Source organism: Pteropus vampyrus, unplaced genomic scaffold (genome assembly GCF_000151845.1).
Source record: "Pteropus vampyrus isolate Shadow unplaced genomic scaffold, Pvam_2.0 Scaffold39, whole genome shotgun sequence".
NCBI lineage: Eukaryota > Metazoa > Chordata > Mammalia > Chiroptera > Pteropodidae > Pteropus > Pteropus vampyrus.
In genome coordinates this window covers 3426722-3449570 of record NW_011888820.1, presented here as the reverse complement: position 1 = coordinate 3449570, position 22849 = coordinate 3426722, and the positions used below count along the sequence as shown (strand labels likewise).

The following is a 22849-nucleotide window of genomic DNA, read 5'->3' as shown; positions in this document are numbered from 1 at the left end:
GAAAAGTGTTTCAAATATAAATCCAGCGCTACATATCATGCTAGCGTTATCATGTAGTTTTTAGTCTTTCTAGAATTGCTAATTATAAATGGCATATATATTTTAAAAAGTTAGTCTCCTATGCTTAGCAGAGGTTTATAATTTTTCTGATTTGCTTTCCCTTTTTAATTGACTTTATTTTTTAGAGCAGTTTTAGATTTATAGAAAAATTGAAATGGAAGGTACAGAAATTTCCCACATATTCCTTGGGCTCACACGTGCATAGTTTCCCCTATTATCAATATATTCCCCACTAGAGTGGTACATTTGTTAAAACTGATGAACTACATTGACACATCATTATCACTCAAAGTCCATAGTTTACATTAGAATTCACTCTTGGTGATGTACATATTTTGAGTTTGGACAAATTTCTACTATATATCCACCATTATAGGATTATACCAAGAATTTTCATGCCCTAAAAATGCGTTTTGCTCCCCATACCACCTAACCTGATTTGCTTTTTAATAAATAAAAGTGACCTGATGGATTTTAGCTTATTTTCAGTTATAGTTAGTTAATACTTTAGGGTTATAATTCATTCTAACATTTTTGCACCTTTCTTTTTCTAGTGAAATTTTCTACCTTTTAAAAGCTCTTCTTCCATTTGGTGTGGTATGCAGTTTATTTATTTTAATTGGTTAGAATATAGCTTTAGAAATATGGAGACTAGGTGTTATCAAAATATGGAGACTAGGTGTTATCAAAATATAAATTAATTGATGTTCCTTATATTTTATTTCATTAGGCTCTTAGTGTTTTATTAGTTTTCTGGGTCAACTTCTTTACATTTATGCTTATAATAATTTTAGATTTGAATTATCAGTAAGTCACAATTATTTGACTGTTTATTTAAAACAATATTCATTTCTCTAAACACATTACTATAGTTGTCTAGGGAGCCTAGGGAGTTCCAAAAATTAGTTTTGTTCAGGAATTACAAAGTTATTTAACTTCTCAGCAGAATCTTGTTCTTTAGAAATACGACATCTTAAACATGAATGGAATATTCTTTAAAAGATCCCAAACTAATTTGTTATTGCAAGTTATAGATTTTATAAAAAGCATGTTTCTGTTAGAGGGAACAGCATATACAGAGTACAGTGTATAGAATATAATGTATTTGGAGAGCTTGGCAGAAGGAATGAGAGATGAGGCTGCAGAGATTAGTGGTGGTTGCATTGGGAAAGGCCAGATAAGCTTTGTAGAGAGTTTGAGCCTAATGCACTAGAACCCAATGAACATGCTACTGAAGTATTTTTATATTTGAATGTTGGTGACAAGTTTGACTCCAATAGGTGTTTTTTAGCTATCATAATTTATACTTTATTTTATTAAACAAAATCCAAACTGGATGGTGATACAGTGATAAAAGGCTTGACTTTTAAGACGAGCTAGGGCCTCATTCCAGTAAAGATGCTAGACATCTTAATTATACTTTTATATCTTCTATGGATATTGCTCTCAGCCTAAGGACAAAATGTAAGAGCTACTTGCAAATTACTGGTCATAATATAGAATATATATATATTTTTTAATCTGTCTGAGGGAGGGTTTTAGTAGGGAGAACATGCATATAAACTGACAGAGCTAGACCCTGAGACAGAAATTTTTCTCTAGTGCTTTCTTCTGCAAAAGTACAAAGTTGTAAGGATTATAATAAACCACACCAAAGTATTTAACACCCGTTTATTAAGTACCAGTCATCTGCAGCTTACCTACGAAACCTGGGTATGTTATATATATGATATTTCTTATAGCAGCATTCTAGAGTTGATGATATTGTTGAGTGATGAAAAGGTAGAGGTGACAAATAAGTAGCAGAATTGGGTCTCCAGCTCTAGTCAACTTGGCTTCCAGCTCATGCAAGCACTTGACCTTGCTCCATGCTGAAGAAGACTTATAATTTTGTTTGCAGAGTTGCTGTAGTCACTATTTAAACTAGAGCCATTAGGCTGCAAGAGTAGCTCTGATTTTCATACTTTTTAAAGCCGATGTATGTTTACTTCAAGCTTACTAACCGGTTGCCTGAACTTTAATATTCTCTAGCTCTTTATCTCTAAAAAAAAATGAGATATAATTAACATGTAACTATGTAAGTTTAAGATATACAACTTGTTGCTTTGATACACATATATTGCGATATGATTACCACTAGTAATATTAGTTATCTTTATGTAATTACCAATTTTTTTTTTTTTTTTTTTTGTGGTGAGATTTAAGATCTAGTCTCTTGGCAATTTGGAAGTATATAATACAGTATTATTGACTATAATCACTGGCCTGTGCACTAAGTCTCCAGAACTTAACTCGTCTTCTAGTTCCAAGTTTGCACCCTTTAACAATATCTAGTGCCTTTATTCCACATCTGAACCTTTTCCTTATTCTTTAGGCTTGGATATTCTGGAGAAAAAAGCGATGGGGATGAAATCATGAGAGAGGGAAGGAAGGAAGACTGTGGGTGTTTAGGAAGAATGCAGATGCCACAAAATGACAGCCCATAGATGTTTCGAACTGTATTTCATCAGTTTTTAAAATAGTTGGTAGCAGTTAAAAATCAAGATGTTTTATATAAAAATCTAGATTTGTGGCTTTTGTGAGAACAGGAATACTAGCAGCTTGGGAGTCACCTTTCTGAGCAATAGTTGGCTGAGCTGTGTATTGCTGTACCTTTTAGATTGGGCATGATCTGCCCAGATCACCATAGTTCCCAGTAATTCTTGCTTAATTAATCTGTGATTAACTTCCTGCCCCTTGTAGGCATTTGTTTTAGATTCTGGATCCCATGTATGTCGCTGTGACTAGCTTGCCTGAGCAGGAGGGTAAATAAATCTGCAAGTTTGGTAGGTAAAAGTGAAAAATGGTAATTCCTAGGGTAGTTTAGAATAATTAAGATTGTCGAATTGGCATCAACGTTTAAAATTAGAAAACAAACTGTTTTAGTAAATTTAAAATCAACTAGATTATTGATGATAATTTTTAGGGTAAAAACTTAGATAATCTACAAATTCTCTGTGGATATCAAAAGTATTATATTCCCAAGAGAAAATTATTAAGTTAATTTGTTCTTCCCTGTTAGTATAGAAAATATGTTTATTCTTTGAAGTAGTTCATTTGTAATATATGTGGAAAGCTAACTGATTTACAAATTGCTTTGCAAGCTAATCATATGTTCAAAGTTGAGCAAAGGGAATTTTTTAATCTTAATTAAGTCTCCAAAGAAGAGTGGCCAATTTTAAAAACCACATTAGAGCTTTCTAAATGTTTGATTTATTTTCCCCAAGAAAAACAAGAATTATATTATTACCCTCTGATAGAAGTTTTCTTCAAAGGACATCAAAGCATGTTAATTCTTTAAAGTGCATTTGCCCAAAATTAATAATTCATAGTTCTGTTAGTGCTTATGTAGTGAGAAAACATATTTAGAGACAGTATATTCTAAAATTTGGTATTACTTAAAAAGTTTACAGGTTACAAAGTGCTTTTATAAGATATTTTTATTCAATACGTAAGACAGCTTTGTGATTTAAATAGTTATTCCCTTTTTAATAGACTCTCAAGGTCACGTGACTAGTAAGAGGTAGAGCTGCTTTAGCTTTCATATTTTATTAGTACACCACATAATAATGAATTATATGAAATGAACAGTATGACTGCCTTTGTTTTCCTATTGCATATAATAAATACCTCCAATGAGGTCTTTCTTTGCCTTCTTTTAGTCCATAGATTTTTTTTCATTTTCCTTTGTTCAGGGCTACTTTTAATTATTTTGGGATGAACAATTTTAATTATTGTCTTTTTTTTAAGATCAAGCTTTTATCTCCTGAATTCTTTATTTGCCTATAGTCAGCTTTTCATTTCTATTAGCGGCTCCTCACTTTTTTGTTGAAAGGCAAATTCGAAGCTATTACTGGCAGGAATTTATTATTTTTTTACCTCCATTGAGTTTTTTGTTTGCTCGTTTTTTTATTTTTCTTTGTTTAGAAGCCTAGTGGAAAGGTTGTGAGGAAAGAGAAAGTAGTGAAATAAGTAGATATTTTACATGATTACTCAAAAAAAAAAATGCAAAGGGATTGAATGAGTCTCCTCGCTAAGGGTTAGAGAGATTCACCTGATAGAAATGTGTCTAATCTGTTTGTTTACGTGAACATGTTACTTGGCAGGCTAACTTTTTTTTTAAATGTGTTACTATATACATAACATAATATTATTTTCACTATTTATAAGTGTGGAATTCAGTGGTATTAAATACATTCATAATGTTGTGTAATCATTACTACTGTCTATACCCAAAACTTTTTAAACATTCCGAACATAAACTCTGTACCCTTTAAATAATAACTTCCCTTTCCCTTTACCCCATCCCCTGGTAATTTCTATTCTACTTTTTGTTTCTATGAATTTTCCTATTCCAGATACTTTGTATAATCATACAGTATTTATCTTTCTTGTTTATCATTTCACTTAGAATGTTTTCAAAGTCCATACATGTTAAAGTGTGTATCAAAATTTCATTCCTTTTTGTGGCTGAATTGTATGTATATAGTATTTTTGTTTATCCATTATCTGTTCTGTTGTTTATCCATTATCCATCCATTTGTTGATGGGAACTTGGTTTGTTTCTACCTTTTGGCTATTGTGAATAGTGTTACTATGAACATTGGTATACAAATATTTATTCTAGGTTCTGCTTTGAACTCTTTTGGATCTAAACCTAGGAGTAGGATTGCTTGGTCATGTGGTAGTTTTATTTTTAACTTTTTCTGGAATTGCCAAACTGTTTTCCATAGAAGCTGCAATCATTTTACATTTCCACCAGCAATATACAAGAGTTCTAGTATCTCCACAAAATTGCTGATGCACAAGTCACTTAAGTAGTTAACAGACAAGACATGTATATAAAACTTAATGTGCTTGAAATTGAACATTTAATGCAAACCCCCAAAGAGACGAAATCACTGATAAAACGCAGTGATGATTATTGCTCTAGCAAATCATGAATTTTTAAAAATTGAGTTGTAATTGACATGCAACCTTTTATTAGTTTAAGGTGTACAATATGATTTGATATTTGTGTACATTGAAGAATGATCACCACAATAAGTCTAGTTAACATTCTTTACCTTGCATAGTTACAAAATATTTTTTCTTCTTATAATGAGAACTTCTAAGATCTCAGCAACTTTCAAATATGCAATACAGTAATATTAAGTATGGTTGTCTTGCTGTACATTAATTCCTCATGACTTATTTATTTTATAACTGAAAGTTTGTACCTTTTGACTCCCTTCACCCATTTCTCCCATGCCACCCCCCAACAAATCATGAATTCTTCGAGAGGACAACCTAATGTAATACATACAAATTACACAATGGCAATGATGACTCCATTATTATTATTATTACTACTACTACTGTTTTCTCTTGGAATGAAGGAGTTGGTATGTGGCTATTGATTGGTTTAATTTTTATTTAACACTAATCTAATTAATTAATTAAATTTTTTTAATGGTGACATTGGTTAATGAAATCCGGTAAGTTTCAGTTGTACGTTTTAACAGTAAGGCATATATATATATTTACATTGTGTGTTTACCTCTCATAGAATTTAAAACTAATTTTAGATTTACTCAAAAGTTGTAAAAATAGTACTGAGAGTTCTCGTATACCCTTCACCCAATAAACCGATATGGTTATTGTACATAACAATACTACTATCATGAAATGTAAAGGGTCTGAGATTTTATCTTGTTTGCAAATGGATAAGTTAGCCTGCTATATAATTTCATGGATACTGGCAAAAGACGTGAGGTTCTTGGGTCAAAGACTTTTAAAAGACTTTTTACTCATGACATAGCATCTGGTGTGAGCTTCATGTTTTGTGCTTTCCCTTGCTCTCCTCTTCTTCCCCAAGTCCTGTGGCAGTTTCACAGAGGAGCCTAGGTGGATGCCGTGCACCCAGTGGGTTTACGTCTTCGCTCAAGAACCCTGAGTATAGGGTTCTTGAATCTTTTATAATGAGTTGCAAGCAAACCTGCCCTTTGCTCCAAAAGGAGAATTTATCTCTGTCTTCAAACGCATTTCACCATACAAACATCTTCGAAAAGGTAGCCCAGAATGGGTAGTTAGTGCCTCACTCATATGACATACAGAAATGCAAAAGACCTGTGGAGAATTATCTCCCAACAAATTCTGTTAATCTAAATTAAGAAATGAACATTGGTACAACACTATTAACTGTTTCAGAATTCATCAGTTTTCCCTCTCATGTCCTTCTCTGGTCTAGTATCTAACCAAGGGCCTTATAAATTATTATATCTCCTTAGTCTCCTCTAGTTTGTGATGGCTCCTCAGGGCTTTCTTATTTTTCATGGTCTTGATAATTTTGAAGAGTACTGGTCATTTATTTTTATAGAATGTCTCTCAGTTTGGGCTTGACTCATGTTTTCTCCATGATTAGAATGAGATTATTCATTTTTGGTGGAAACTACAGTAAGATGTGTCCTTCTTGGCACAGAGGTCCATGATGTTGATATGCTTTATTCCTGGTGAGATTAACCCTGATCTCTTGGTGAAAGTGATGTCTGCTGGGTGTTTCTATTGTAAAGTTACTCTTTTCCCCTTTGCAATTAATAAATATCTTGGGGTGGGGTAACTTTGAGATTATGAAGATATCCTTTTTTCTCTCAAATTTCTGCCTACTAAGTTTTGCATCCATCAGTGGATCGATCTTGCCTATAACTGTTATTGCTGTGGTATTCTAATAGTGTTTTTCTATTTAGACTATTATTTTTACAATTATTGATTGGAATTTTTCTATATGGAAGAGCTGTTTCTTCCTGTTTATTTTATTTATGTCTATGGAATTATGGACATTTATTTTATTCTCTGGAATATAATCCAATAGTATTGTTTTTTATTTTGTTGCTGAGATTGTTCCTCTGGGCTCTTTGGAACTTTTCAGGTTGGCTCCTGGACCCTTTTGAGAGGCTTGTTCTTCTTTTGAGAACTTACTTTCTGGTACCATAAGATGGTCCAGGCTCACCCTGTATTTTCCCTATCCACTTCTCCAAGAAGCTATGGTTTATTGGAAAATGATATTAGAAACTAAAATCTGGGCTCTAGGTGTGTTCATTGTTACTGAGATGTCCATCTTATCAGTGGACAGAAATAGGACATTTATATATCTATACTAACCCATGCATATGTCTACATCTATGTGTATTTCTGAGTCAGTCTCTCTCTCTCTTTCTCTCTCTCTCTTTTTCTCTCTTTCTCTTTCTCTCTGTCTCTCTCCTCTCTCTCTGTGTACACATAGCCTAGTATATGTACATGCATACCATGAGTTCCATTCAATAACACAGTTCATTCTGGCCTTTCTCCTTTCTTTATTTTGTAACTTCTTTCTTTGGCAGTGAGAGACCTGGCTGTCATTATCTGTAACATATCTATTTATAGCATTATCAATGGCATATAGCATATTGCATTATCTATAGCATAATATAGCATATTATTGGCTCAGGCCTAGTATACACATAAAGCTGTATACTAGGGTCAGAATTGCTAACCCATACCACTGTTACTGATTTAATTTTAATTTGTAATTCTGGAGAACTATTAGGGAAAGCATTAATTTAATTTATTAATTTAATTAACCAGTATAATGCCTGATCTTTTCTTTTCATAATTATTTTTGACTTTGTCTTATATGTACTAAAGAGATAAGACTGGCATTGTAGCATATCATCAGCTAACTTATGTGAGTATGGTCATAAGAAACTGGTGAAAAGATTTGAAAAGCACAAATTACTGGAGAAACTTTGAAGTGGCATCTATTCAAAGCTTTTTGAAAATATTCTTAATACAAAAGTGGTATATAATCAGTATAAAAAATTATACATTACAGAAATATATAATGGAGCATGTGGAAATTCCTCATAACCCCTTATGACAACTACCATCTACCCACATTTACCACATACGCCTAGACCTAACTGTATGTCTAGGAAACTGATGAAGATGTTAGGACTCATTGTGAGATTTTAAGGATATTAAGATAGCTTTGTGGCCAGGGTACCAAAGAATATTATGAAGATGTTAGGACTCATTGTGAGATTTTAAGGATATTAAGATAGCTTTGTGGCCAGGGTACCAGTGACTAGAGCCTTTCACCAAGTTAGGTACTGGGGGTATTAAAATGAATGAAACTTGGCTATTGCCATTAAGGAACTTTAAAGGGAGAAACACATATAAGACAATTGTAATTATAATATGAATAGTGTGTTTTAGGAAGAGAGGTGGAAGGGAACCACTACCTGGAGTTTCACAGTGAGGTGGGTATTTAAACTACTCATTAGTACCTGGCTTTTCTCAATGCCATTGCTCTATCCTGAATTTTTATATCCCTGTACTAATTGAAGTAGTTTTCCAGCTTCCATTTTGTCATCTACCCAATTCCTTTTCAACAAAGTGAATTAAATTGTAACACCTGGGTCTGCGTATTTTATTTCTTTCCTGGAGACCTTCCATGCTTATATTTTAGGTAAAAGATGGAGTCCAGACTCTAGCGTGGCATCGAAAGCCCTGAAGATCAGACCTCCGCCTGTTCTGCTTGTCTCTTTCTCTACCCTACCCTTCACAAACCCTTTATCCAGCTACCCCAACCATTCCCCCAGACAGGGTGTTTTTTTTATGTTTTACTGTCTGACTTTGTTCTTTTATTCTCTGTGTAACAAATGCTTCTTATCTCTGCTGTGTAAAATTCTATTTCAAGGTTCATGTCAAATACTATGTTTTACATCAAACCATTTCTCATCCTTCCTGCTGTCTTCCAAATTTGAATGGTTTCTTCATCTAACTTCTGACTTTGTCTCTGTTCTCTGTGATACTATTAGATTCCTATGCGTTGGCCTTTTCATATTTCTTCTTGTGTCTTTAACCACATATTCTTAATTTCTTATAGAGTATATACTGGAGAATTTTATGAACGTTTTGGCTTTGACCTTTTGCTGTTTGGTTATCTCTTTCAGACTCTTAAATTTATTTGTCACTAAATGTTTTAATTCTAGTGCTAGGCCTTTTGGGACCAAGGGCAACTAGTTAGAAATATGTGTTAAAACTTTTCATTGAACATTAAATGCTTATGTGGAATCAACAATATGTTTTGATTAAGGACATACATTTTGGAATTAGATAGAACTGGGTTCTAGCCCCAACTCTGTTTTCTCTTGAGAAACTTAACCCCGCTAAGCCTTGTTTTTTTTCATCTATAAATTAAGGCAATAATACCCCTCTCTTTGACAGGTTTTATGAGAATTAAATGAAGGTAAAGTGTTTAGGATAGTGCCTCTAACACAAAAAGTGTGCAGTTAATGTTAATTTCTTTCTCTTTACCTTTTTTCCTTCATTCTCTTCTTTTTCTTCCTCTCTCCTCCTTTCCCTTCTCCTTCCCCTCTTTTCCTCTTTTTCCTCCCTCTTTCCTCTTTTATTTCCCCCCATGAAATATCACCATTATTATTAATGAAATTGGTCTATTTTGCTGTTAGCTTCTCCCGTGTTGGGGTAGTTTTTCTAGATTCAGAGATTAAGGACATTTTTTAGCCTTCTTTATAGTAAATTTGTGTGTGTTAATGCTACAAGTCACTATAAATAAATTGCTTCATGATGGAGATTTTCATCCTGGAGCTTTCAAAAGTACTCACTTTTCTGATACAAGTAAATGTTACATTGATGAAAAACATTTTTTTCAGGGTCATCAAAATTAATGGCTTATTCACAGCATTATTGTATTCTCTTATGTGGTAAAGTAACACTAACTTAAACCTTATCATATTTTCTTTATCATAACAAAGAAAATTCTTAATTCTTCTTTGCTCTTTTATGTAAATGGACATTTATATAAAATTAGGAGAAATACTTTTTAAAAATATCAGCTATACAAAGTCTATATTTTAAAATACAGGTAAGGGAAAAAGGAAAGAATACACAAAATGAAAATGTTTCTTAGTAACATGGTCCCTTTAATCTATGCTATTCTTTGTAAAATATTTCTACTGAGGGATAACTAGTCCTTGGAACAACTTAAACCTTTGACTCCTTGCTTGTCAGGATGGACATTCATCCTGTTCCCTTTAGTTGGCCAGTGAATAAGGAGCATAGAATTCTGCTACACATGGACCTAGAGTCTCACTTTGATAAATTGGGTAGGTATTCTTTCTTCATTCAATCATTATTTTTGCAGTATCCAATAACCAATAAGTATACAACTTGGGTCATAGAAAAATAACTAAGAAATTGTTTTCTCTAGAATTTATAGTGAATTGAGCATGAGAGAGAACATAGCTAAGCAACTAATATTTAAGACAAATTCTAAAAGTATAAGTTTGCAGAAGAGTGATTAACTTAATTTGCTATTAAGAAAGATGTTTGCTATTTTTAATCTTTGCTTACATTTTTATAGAACAGAAAGAAGTAAATAGCATAACAGTATAGTTGCTCACCTCAGTCTTAGCTGATCTGTCGCTTTCTCATTGCAGTTTTTGTAGGGACTTTATATAGTTGCCATATATAGTCATCTCTCTGTACACAAGGCTTTCGTTTTCCAGGCGTCTGAGTCTTCTGAAGGCTTCTTTAATTATAATAATACTAAAAATTTTCTTAATTATAGATCTGATAGTAGAAACAAGTTTATCTCTAGGCCAGTGATCTCTGTTATTTTGATTACGTACTATAGTTGGTTAAAAAATATAGGATGTAATAATTCTAATAGATATAATACACATTTACTTATATACATTATATATTAATATATGATGTACCTCATAAAACATACACAAAAATTGATATTAAAAAGGAAGAGATAATGGTGAAATAAACTATTTAAAAATGTCATGCCCCCTCTGGCTGCTGATGTGAGGATGGAAGGAATGGTGTGACCCTTGCTGTCTACGTGGGGCTGGTGTCCTCCTGTGCTATGTGTACAAATAAACCTGAGGCAGGATCTGTCAAAAAAAAAAAAAAAAAGTCTTGCTAATTGTGATGGGGTCATTATCATTATCCATTATTTTGAGGCATGATATATACTTATGGTGAAGTTCATTGTTAATGATGGTAAAATGTGAATCCACAATACAAATAATCTTTATAATTTCTACTTTTTAAAGTTATTGTCATATCTGATTAGATTTTTTAAACTAATAAAAAGTTTGAACTAGGAGTAAGAAACAGCTCTGTCATACGCTTTATTGTGATTCATTGAGGTTCATTGTGATTGTGTAATTATATTTTCATCAATATAGATTCTTGGTGGTTGTATATAGTTTCTTTGCGGGTGCCATTGTTAACATTCCATGTTATGGAACTTCTCTTTTTTTATCAGGATACCACATATCCTGATGCATAATCATTTCATATACCACGCCTAGGAGGGATTGTTATTCTGTATACGAATTATTAGTAATGCTTAGTTATAAATAGAAGTGATAATATTTTCCTTTTGTGCCCCATTGGGTCATTTTTCCTAATCCATTTTGGAGACCACTGCTTTAGGCATGTCTTCTGGGGCACAGGTCTCTGAAAATCTAATCTAAAGATATTTATTCTCTTTATAGAGTTACTTCCTCTTCTATAACAGTGATTTTTTTTTTTTTATCCTCCTAAACCTATCCTTCCCCTACTCCCAAAGGTAGTTATATACTAGAATAGTGTATTGATAACAACAGTTTTAAGGGATATGAGAATATTATTGTTATTTATACTTGAAGCCATCAGACAGGATAGATGCTATTTTTCTTTATGAGATGAAAGTTTCTTATACTATATTAATAACAAAGAGCTGTTTCTTCTGTAATTGGTTATATCAAATATAGTTTCAGAAATTTAAGAATTAAGGTTTATTTTACCGATTATTTATTTAAAGTGACAGTAGAGGGCACTGTGGTAGTTTTTCAAAGCCTGTTTTGAAATTAGTTGTTGGCATTTTTATGTGTTATGCAGTGTCTCTATTCAATTAACCTACTGAAGGCTGTGAAACTCTTTGTTCTTTGCTTTTTCACTATACTGGGACTAAATTTTGTGGAGTATTGGAGTATTTGAAGTGCACTATTTTTTTCTGGGTTCTACATTTGCATTATTTTAGTGGGTAAAAGAAATCTTTTGAAAATAGTAATTCTTGTAAATCTGTTTACTAATCTTTAAAGTTTGCCTGTGTGAGATTTTCTTGGTTAAAATTAGTACTATGAGAAAAATCACATTCAGTGACTATTACATAGGATATTAATTAAACTTTTGAAAGATTTTTTTGTAGGTCCTAGCATCTCTAGTCATATGTCAGATATAATTCCATTTGCTTATAGGCTGTCAGAGATAGCATGCCCAGAGTGACAGATTATTCTTGTACTGTACCATTCACTTCAGAAGCCAGTTAATCTTAGTCTGACAGGAAGCCTACATATTTATTCATATAATCCTTAATAAGAAAAGAAGAAAAAACTTATAACATTCCCTGAGGGAAATTATTTGAAAGTTCCATATATATATTTTAAGAACATAATATTAATTTGGTTGTATAGATTTTAAAGAAGATAAACCCCAGTGATGGAAAACAGTATTTATCATACATTTGCAGTGCATCTTGAATGTGGACAAGGGAAAAATCTCAGCTTTTACTTTGACATTCTGTTATATATTAGCTGAAAAATATAGTCATAAATGATTATATTTTTATAACATTTGCCTGTGACTCAGTAGTTATCCCGAGAACTTTCTGAGTGCTTTGTTACTAGTTTTATGAAAGAGGCAATTGAAAACCTGTTATGGGCTCAAGATCACGTAGCAAGACAATGACGTATTGTCAGTGACATATCTTAATAGTCATACCCAATTGACCTATACCCAATTGACTAGTTGATATTTTTTCAGATACTAATTTTTCTTCTTCAGATCTATATAAATTCAAGAAGTAGTTTAATTTTTGCTTAAAAATGAATGTTTATTATTTATAAATAATAAGTTATCTGATATTTTTTCCCCCTGTCAACCTTAATAGTTCATATAAAGTAAGGAACTTTTAAGAAATTCTTTCTGGCACAGCGAGCACAAATAAGCTCCATGAGAGCAGGAACCTTCGTTTTATTGTCTCAAGTGCCTAATGTCTGGCACATAGTTAGGTATACAGTAAATATTTGCATAGAACTTTACTGAATTTATAAACAGTTTAATTCATTATCGATTTGAAATATTTAAGATTTAAGTGTTAAGTTTGGATGTAGGGAGATTTTTTGTTCTTTGGAGAAAGATTTTAGTATGAGGAGAGCATTTACTGTGAACCTATCCACTAGTTTGGTAAGGTGGTTTGACATTTGGACAGCTAGTTACCAGTGCAGTGCATGCTGACCATTGTGGAGAAGGAAAGTATGAAAAAATTGCTATTAAAGTAACAAGTGCTAATTCATATTGTAAACTAACTTGCTAAATATAAATTTGATCAATTGGAATGCAAAATACTTTAAAGAACTATGGTTTTATTAGTTTGAGGGAATTATAATTTGACATAGGTTAATAAAGGAGATGTGCTTTAAAATAAATAGGTAATGATGTTTTATGTGCATGTCAAAGCATAAGCCAAAACAATTAGTTTTAGCTTGAGTCACAGTTACAGTTTTTACACATAAAGTGCTTAGCTGCTTTTTTAATTAAATATTTTCACCTCTTATTTGCTGTCACTTACTGGAATGATTACAAATTATAACAAAGAAATATGTGAGATTCTGAATTTCATTTATAATAGAAACTAATTGCTTGAGTATTAGAGAGGAAGTGGAGATCAATATTTGATATGTAAGAAAATGAAGGAATGAGATAAGAAATTACTTAGAAGGAAAAAGACATTTAGGTATTTCTTCTTGTATTCAACAGTATTTATTGATAGCTTACTGTGCTAGAGGCTGGGATATAAAAGTGAAAAAAGTAGACAAAGTTCTAGACCTCATGTAGCTTACATTGTAGGTAGGAAACCCACTTTCAAATAGCAAAATATGTCAAATAGTGATAAAATGCCTCTAATTAGGTTGAACATTCTTTTTCCATTGCATTTTACATTTTTCAAAATAACTATTAAGATACAATTCACATAGCATGACATTCATCCTTTTAAAATGTATAATTTAGAGGTTTTTGTTATATTGAATTGTGCAAACATCACCAATATTCTAATGGTTTTAGCAGGGTTCTCTTTGTCTCTTCTCTAGATCTTTTTCTTAAAAATGACTTCTTTTGGTATTGTGTCCTGCCTCTTAAGCTCCACTAATTACCAGCTGATTGTTCCGTGTTTTGATACTGTGCCCCAAGGCATAAATTGTTCATAGGTCTGATATTAAATTTTGGTAGGGATAATTTTTGAAGTCAAAACAAGCCTCTTTAAGGATTGTTCTAACTGCTGGTAGGCTCTTCTTAACTGTCTTTTTCTCTGGTTCTTTCTGATGAACTAGATAACCCATGATTTAGCTTGTTGTTCTTAATTAAATTAAGAGGAGTTATTGTTTTTGAGGGCACCCTTAGGCTTGAACTTCCTCACATTATATTTCAGATAGTTACTTTGGGGAGAGCTTCAGAGCTCTCTTTTCTTATACTTTGCCTCTTCTTCAGGATAAACTCTTTGAGCCACTGTTCTAGGCACAGGCTGGGGCAGTTGCCGCTAGCTTGCTTTTTCTTTTTCTTTTTTTTCCTTTAAAATTTTTATTTTATTTATTTATTTATTTTAGGCGAGGCAACCCTTGGTCGACCTCACAGATTGCAAAGACCCGGTCAGTTTACAATCCTTTATTTTTTAAAAATTTTTTACACCTACAGCGGGTGGTCTTCCTAGGTGGTCTCCTCCATCCAGGTACTAACCAGGCCTGACCTTGCTTAGCTTCCGAGATCGGATAGGATCGGGCTTGTTCAGGGTAGCATGACTGTAGACTAGCTTGCTTTTTCTGGTGTCCTATCACTGAACTGGGGTGAGGGCATTTGGGACCCCAGTATTCTCAGCCTATTGCGATGTGATGAAGCTTTTGTTTTATAGATGGAGGCTAAGGGAGCCTCTGCTTTTTGTTTTATAGGTGGGATAAGGGAGCCTCTGCTCTCTTAGCCACACTACCAGGAATTTAGCCTCTTTACCTTGAAGGTGGAGAGATCGAGAAATGCTGATGACCTACCTTTCTCTGTGGCATACGTAAGCCTTGATTAAGAGTTGAGAGAGACTTACATTCCCTAGGCCACACCTACCTGCAGTGGAGCTTCTGTCAACCTGAGTTGGGGCAAGCTAGGAAATGGGCTATGGCTCAAATGCCACAAACTGTCCCAATACCAAATTTTAGTAGATTTTGTTGAATAATGTTTCTTTATTTGGATATGCCCTTAGGACAATTTTCAGAGACTTTAAATGGTTATTTTTTTAAAATAGTTTTGTCAGTTTTGCTTGTTTCACTGTAGAGTAGATCTGTGAAGCAGCTTTTCCTATCATCCTGGAAGTGCAATTCTCCAAATTACTTAATTCTGAATATTCCTAAGGTTCAAAGGTGTCTTTCCAGTAAGAAAATTACCATCCTAGGTAACTGAGGGTTCCCCCTCCCCAGATGAACAGATGATTTGGTCATACATGAAACTCAGAGCTAGCAGTATTCAGAGTAGTTCTTTGCACTATCCTGTCATACTAAGGACTTTTATGATCACTACATATGTTGTGAGCTAAAGATGTTATTTTCAGGGTTTACTTACCTAGTTTTCTGCTACCCACAGAAGTCTGTAGCTTCCACTCAGCTTGTTTCCTTTGTCGAATTTTGCAGTTCTTTGGTTCTGTTGACATGTGGCTATTTCTTGCTTAGTGCATTGATTTTTTTTTTTTTTGCCTTCTTTTATATTCTTAGAATCATGCAATTTATAGATATTAAAGTCTAAATTCTGAATTTTTTTAAATGTCTTCATCTGATCTTAAATTACGTTTTATAAAAATAATTTTACTGACATCTGATCGTGCATTTCAGTCATATACAGAGTTTCATATTAAAAAAAGGCCAAAACTTAAAATTTTAGAATTTGAGTGTACCTCATCCTCCTTATTCTTATACTGAATGAGGAATCCTTTCCAATTTCAGCCCATGATCTCTTTGTCAGTACATCTCGTTCCATCAATCAGTGTGTATCAGTGTGTGCTCTTCTCTGTTTACTTGTATTTATTCCTCTTGTGACCAATGAATGACTCTCCCTAACACTCCTGAGAGGGAGTCCAGTGTAGGGCAGCGTAATGTCACCGAATCATTTCAGATGTCACTGGAAAATGAGTGCGTTGGTTTTCTTTGGGTCAATCATTTACTCTAGGTTTGGTGGAGGAGAGGGGCGTGGAGTCATGTTGTACAACACATTTCTACCTCTTCCTAAGATGTTATCTAGTGAATTTCTTCAGGAGAAGCATAGATTTGATAGTTTCTTGCAGAGTGAGGTGGTAAATATAATTGAACCAATTTACTCACTCCATGGTTTATTTATATAAGCATTTCTTACCTCAGGCTATAACTGCATATGTAAAATTGAAGGACTTGATAGCAGTCAGTTTTGTAGTAGTAAGTATGCTGTTGGGAATTCCCTTTAATGTAACATTCACTTGTATACCATTGTAATGGCATATAACGTTTGCCTGTAATAGTGACCTGTTGTGAAAATTTACTCCCATATATACTATATCTGGCTGCTTGATAAATTTCCTGTTACAAATACACATATCAAATATAGGATTTAATGGTAAAGTTCAGGACATACAAGAAACTGGTCATTGGTTGCCTTTAGGGAAAAGAGTGCCCTACGTTGGAGTACTGAGATGGGAAGTATACCTTTTTATTCCATCTGAATTTTGTAATGAACATAAGTGTTACTGGAACAATAGTAAAACACTAAAAAGGAAGTAAAACAAAAACAACAGTAAACAATAACAAAAGGGAAAAAGGCAGATATACTGTGGATAGGGCAGATACTCTGTGGATATAATTCTAGCCAAATATAATTTGATGGCCCCCATTTGGGTTTCTTCTCTCAATTGGTAAGCTCTCCATATTGCTCGATGGCTAGGTTTGATTAGAACTCTCTTCTAGGTGGCAATTATATTCTAATATTTTATCATTATCTTGTTTCCTTCAGCTTCAGAGGATTTTACAAAAGTTGCCCGGTTTCTCTTTGACATAAGATCTGTTCTCGATTTGGAATGCAAGTTAGTAGAAGTGTTGCTTCATGAATAAAAAGATCATGGTGGTGACTTATGAGTATTCTTCCACTAAAGATAACTAAGACAAGATTATTTGCGATACTTTGATCTACATAGATGGTAAAGAATTTACTTGAATCTTTTTCCAAATTCTCATATGTAAAGTCTGAGTGATTAAATTCATACTTGGTGTTTCATTTGAAAAGAATGCAGCTTTAGCAAATCTCTTTATATAATGATGTTGGATTATGTTCAAGTTTTAGGTTATTGTCATATCATTATATTTTAAACATTTACAGACATTCTTTTTCTTTCTGCTCTTTAGCCGACCTCAGAAAGTGTGTTTGTGTCCATTTCTACCAGTGTATCCTCTACATGTCTCTACCCACTTGTACATAATTCAGCATCCAGCAGAGGTGAGTAAAATTTTTGTAAAGTACACAATTTCAAACAGAATATTAGTATACAAGAGGAAACACATAGATGAACATACTCATCCCTCTCAGCTCTTTAGCATTTCTGAAAATAAATGGATGGTAAATGCTTTCTCTTTTACATAATATATGATAGTATAGTATCATATGCTTTGGAGAGACATAAAAACTATATTATTTCATAAAATGGTGTTATTTCATAAAAAACTATGTTGTTGAATAGTGTAGAAATTTATAACTCCAACAATTTTGTCTGAAGAAAAACTGAGATTTTTGTGAGTAAAGAACTAAGAAATCATTGCTTTTAAAATTTTAATTATAGCTTACGTTCATTAATGTCTTGTTAAAACAGAAGTAGCTCAGTATTTTAGTGTTATAAAATGAATATATAAATTTTTTTTGTCTTTTAAATGAATAGAACAAATATGTATATTTTATAGTATATATGTTGTATAGAAAGAGTTTTTAATTAATACTGTCCTATATTAGTGACAGTTACGCATGTGTAGGTATGTATGTGTGTTTATAACTCTTGATTTAGTAATGAAGACGGGAGTGAAGGAAGTCATAGAGAACCACAAATTATAATTAAAACAGAACTAGTCAGTGCATAGTACAAAATGGGTTCAGTGTAAACTGAAGTTAAAACTATTCCAGCATTTAGGCACTTAGGACATCATAGATTGAATGAGGTTTTTGAAGGACTAATTTTTTTTAAACTTTCTGAAGCCTATACCTCTTGAAGACTTTAACAAAATGTAAAAGGTATTAATCTGTTTTTCTTCTTTTTCAAATGATGAAACACTTATTATTTTATTACAAATTGTTAACTATTTCATTTGTTGGGCACCCTTTTTTTTCAACGTTAACAACAACATGCTTTGGTCAGGATTATGACAGTTTGGTCACTAGCATTATGCTATTGCATTTAAACTGACAACACTGTGCAGCTCAGATTTGCATAAAATGATAGTTTACTGGCCATAACAGTTTTGGCTAAAACTCAACTTTGGATGGTGAATGCTCTTTTCATTTTGTGGTATACATGGCATGGTGCCTTTTTTTTTATTGTGTGCCTCCAGACATAAGATAGCTTTTAAAATATAGGTGTTTCAATTGATTTTTGGCAGTTTTAATGTCAAATCCTTCCTTTCTTCCATTCATCCATCCATGGTTAATTCACAATTTAGGTGATCAGTTTATAATTGTGTATGATACAGTTATATTTTATGTATATACAAGTATGTCCATTTTGTTTTTCCTTATCACCCAAGGAATTTTCCAATCTTAATCTAGCTCAGTAATACTGAGCTGCCTTGTTCTTAATCTCAGTACACTGTTTTCAATAACAGACTATGCTGATTTGATGACTGCCTCTAAAAAGTAATTGAAAACTATTTGGATAGGCTCTAGGAGGTGACTTTGGAAAAAGAAAACTTGATGGAATGGATGATGTGGTGGCGATATGATGGAACATTTCAAAGAGTAGTTATATGTATGTAGAAAATTCCTTAAAGATGAAAACAAACCAGTTATCTCAAAAATAACAAAAAACTTTACAAGAAAGGTTATGTTAAACAATATATATGTAGCCATTATGAGGTAAACACTGTTTATTGATTTAACTAAAAATATTAGAAGATGTGAGGGTAAGGAGTGATGTAAGAAAGCTGAATCCTCATATATTATGAGAGGCTGTGTCTATAAAGTACAGTAGTTAAGAGTAAAGGCTCAGAAGCCAGATTGCTTGAGTTTAAATCCTTAATGGCTCTGTAAACTCTAACTCTGGGCAAGTTAAATTCTCTGTGCTTCACTTTCATCTTTAGTAAAATGGATATGATAAAAGGTACTTCTTTACTGGTTTATTGTGAATAGTAAATTTATCTGTCTACTTGCCTGCCTTGCCATCCATCCATCCATCCATCTATCATCTATCTAGAGTATACTTTGAATTATGTACGTTTAAAGTTAGTTATTATGGTGATAATAAATGGTAGTTTGTAGACAGTATTTAAAATCGATAAATCAAATAGCAAAACACATATTTAGAAATACGAAGATAACTACCAATAGATACAGATAAAAGAGTTAGAATGATTGCTTCTGATAAGTGGTATAGGAGGAAGTATCTGGGAACATCATACACTTTTGTGTAAAAAACAAAACAAAACATATATCCATGTGTTACTTTGATAAAAGTTTGGAAAGCTATTTAAGTATGTGTCAAAGTCTTATGGTGATGGTCAAGAAAGAAGAAAACAGTATGAAACATTGTAAAATGTCCTAAAACTCCTTTCTTACCTGTCTCCTCCTAGTCGCATTTATATATTAGCTGCTCCAAATCATTATTTTCACGTTCTCTCAGTGCCTCAGCCTGCTGCATGTTCAAAGTTGAAATTTTAGCAAATTCTTACTCTTCTATTTTCTTTTCCAACTTTTCATTAGAAAGGTCAATTTAACTACTCTCAGCATCTTTAAATTTATTTTTTACATATTATTTTAATCAATACTTCAGGGACTCAAAAGCAAAAGAAGTAAACACAGAAATATCCCTAAATAATGGTGTGTGTGTATGTGTTTGTGATGTTTGAATACTGTTAGTATAATTTTTTTCTGTTATAAACACAGTGTAATTATAAATTTATTTTTAATCTAGTAAATTCATATGTAACATTATTGTTTTGTATATTAATTTGCTAAGGAACTGATACTTCTAAAGGAAAGTAATATTGATATTCATTAAAGACTTTGTCATTTTTCTGCAGACACAAAAAATAGTCAAATTATCACTATGAGTATATATACGAGCAGGATTATATAAATTGATAAAGATAACATTGGACTGTGTATAGGTAAACTGATTAGAGAGGGGCTCTATTACTTATTTGATCAAGAAAGACATTCCCAGCAGAGAAGAGCCAGGGTGAGCCCTGTAGACCAAAATAACCAAGAAAAATGTGAGGCTAATGCAGAATAGCTAATCACCTGGCTCTACTGAGATTAAGGATAGAATTCTTGTGACAATAAGAAAAGTCATTTTTAGTGTTGGAAGATAGAGCATTGAAAAAACCACTTATGATAGTTAATGGAATTTACAGAAATGGTCACCAGATTTTTTCACTCTAAAGTTTTTATGTTTTTCCATTTCCATGCTGTTTATTCTTTGGTAGTAAGGACGTAAATCCAGCCCACACTCAATGTCAGGAAGAGATTAAGCTCCATCTCCTGGAGTGAGGAGTATTTACATTTATTACTTGGAATTCTTCTATAGAGATTTGTCTCTTCCTTCCCATTTATTTATTCAGTCATTTATTTATATCAATCTGGACTCTATATTTTATACTTTGGGTTATAATCCAAGTACTCTTACTTATTTTGTTGCTCAGGTTGTTCCAGTTTGGCCATTGGGAGCTCTTTAAGATTGACTTCTGTGTTCCTTTGATGTGCCCCATGTTTTGTTTTTTTGAACACTTCTTTGCTTTCCGGGCATAAAGATCTAGGCACTTTTCTTCAAGTTGACATACTACAAAATGTAATTACTATTGAAATAAAGAGTTGATTAGAATAAATGATTTCAATTTAATTAAACACAAATTTACTTTTTTCATAATCTTAACCATTATTTAATGTTATCTTATTTGATCTCTAAACCTCTAAACATACCCAAATAGGATAAAAATATACACTTGTATTATTTAATATTGATAAATTAGAGAAACTATAGTCTTTTTATTAAATTGTGTTCTGTAGTAAAATTTTATATAATGTTATAAATCAGATATTCATCATAAAGTTTTAAAAAGTATGTCTAATTAAAAGCCTATATTTTAATTATTTTTTTAATTAAAGGAAAACAAAGTGTTGCGGACAGTTCCTTTACTAACAGCATGCCTACCCCAGGACAAATGTAAAGTGAAAATTGGTCGTCGCTTCAGTGAAGAAAGGTAAATTAACTTTTAGGGCAATTTAAAATAATTTTCTTCTACATAGATCTTTAAAAATGGTTTCCTTCAACTTATTCATTAGACCTAGAACATGGTATATTGGAAGTGGTCAACACATTCAGTTTGTGCCTTCTCTCAAAATAATACAAGACAAAGCAAAACAAAGAAAAACACCCTGCCCTCAAAACAGGCCAAAATGGAATAAACAAAGGAATGATAGCATTATCTGAATCCCATATTAATATATTATTGGGCCTAAAAGGTATATATATTTACTGTGTATTTCATTTTAGTCCAAGATGGTAGGGTGCTTGTAGTCGATTTAGTTCAGTTTTCTTTTCTTTTTTAATAATTACATATGTCGTACATTTATATAAATAAACATCTATCCATTTCTAGCCCATTAAGGCTTTCCTAAGGTAGTGACTAAAGAACTATATTTAGTATTCTAGTTATAGGCATCTCATATATATGTCTTCTCCTGTTGTATTCTTTTTGATGAGGTCTAGTATTTTTATGTGCAGTGGCCCATTAGTTGATATCTTCACTGACAGTTCTGTGATATTCTTGGATCTTATTTCACATTAAGATCTTATTTCACCCATTTTCATAAAAATATATACTGTATATACATTTACATTTTCTATAAGTCTTTTCTTACCTTTGAAGCACATTTGTTGCTTTTCTGCCCATTCACAAAGTCTTCACAAATTACTTTGATTTTGTCTGCACAGTTAAATATATTTTTAGATGCAAAATTTAAATTCTTTTGAAAATATGGAAATTTATTTTTCAGTTCACTTATGAACATTCTAGACCAGTACTAGCACTAAGCCTAGGGAAATGAGCAAACATTTTCCTTCCTTTATTATTTTAGCTTCCTTTATTATTTAGCTTCATATTATGAAAATAAAATCATGTTAGAGCTTTATATAATCTTTTTTATTTTCCTTCTCTAATGAAACTGTTGGCTAGGCACACTTTTCTCATATAGAATTTTATGTTTCAAATTTTGCATTACCTTGCCCTCTCAGAGGAGAGATTTGCTTAGGGTTTGGTGCTGCTGTTAGGAATTTTGCCATTTTGTTGAGGAATAGAAGTGAGATCCAGAGCTCTGCTCATGGGGAGCAGCCACATCATTTACACGGTGACCCTTTTTTCACACAGATGCTCTTTATTATGATAGTTTCTCTATA

At 32.5% G+C, this 22849-nt stretch overlaps 1 protein-coding gene across 2 annotated transcripts in view; it reads left to right on the top strand.

The window, feature by feature from the left end:
- The window catches only part of DTWD2 (DTW domain containing 2), a 94833-nt gene that overhangs the window by 2155 nt on the left and 69829 nt on the right, over positions 1-22849 (top strand). For both annotated transcript variants that reach the window (XM_011358268.2, XM_011358267.2), the window contains exons 2-3: positions 17601-17691; positions 21559-21653. In XM_011358268.2, coding sequence (XP_011356570.1) covers positions 17601-17691; positions 21559-21653 — 186 coding nt within the window. The remainder of the gene's footprint in view (positions 1-17600; positions 17692-21558; positions 21654-22849) is intronic.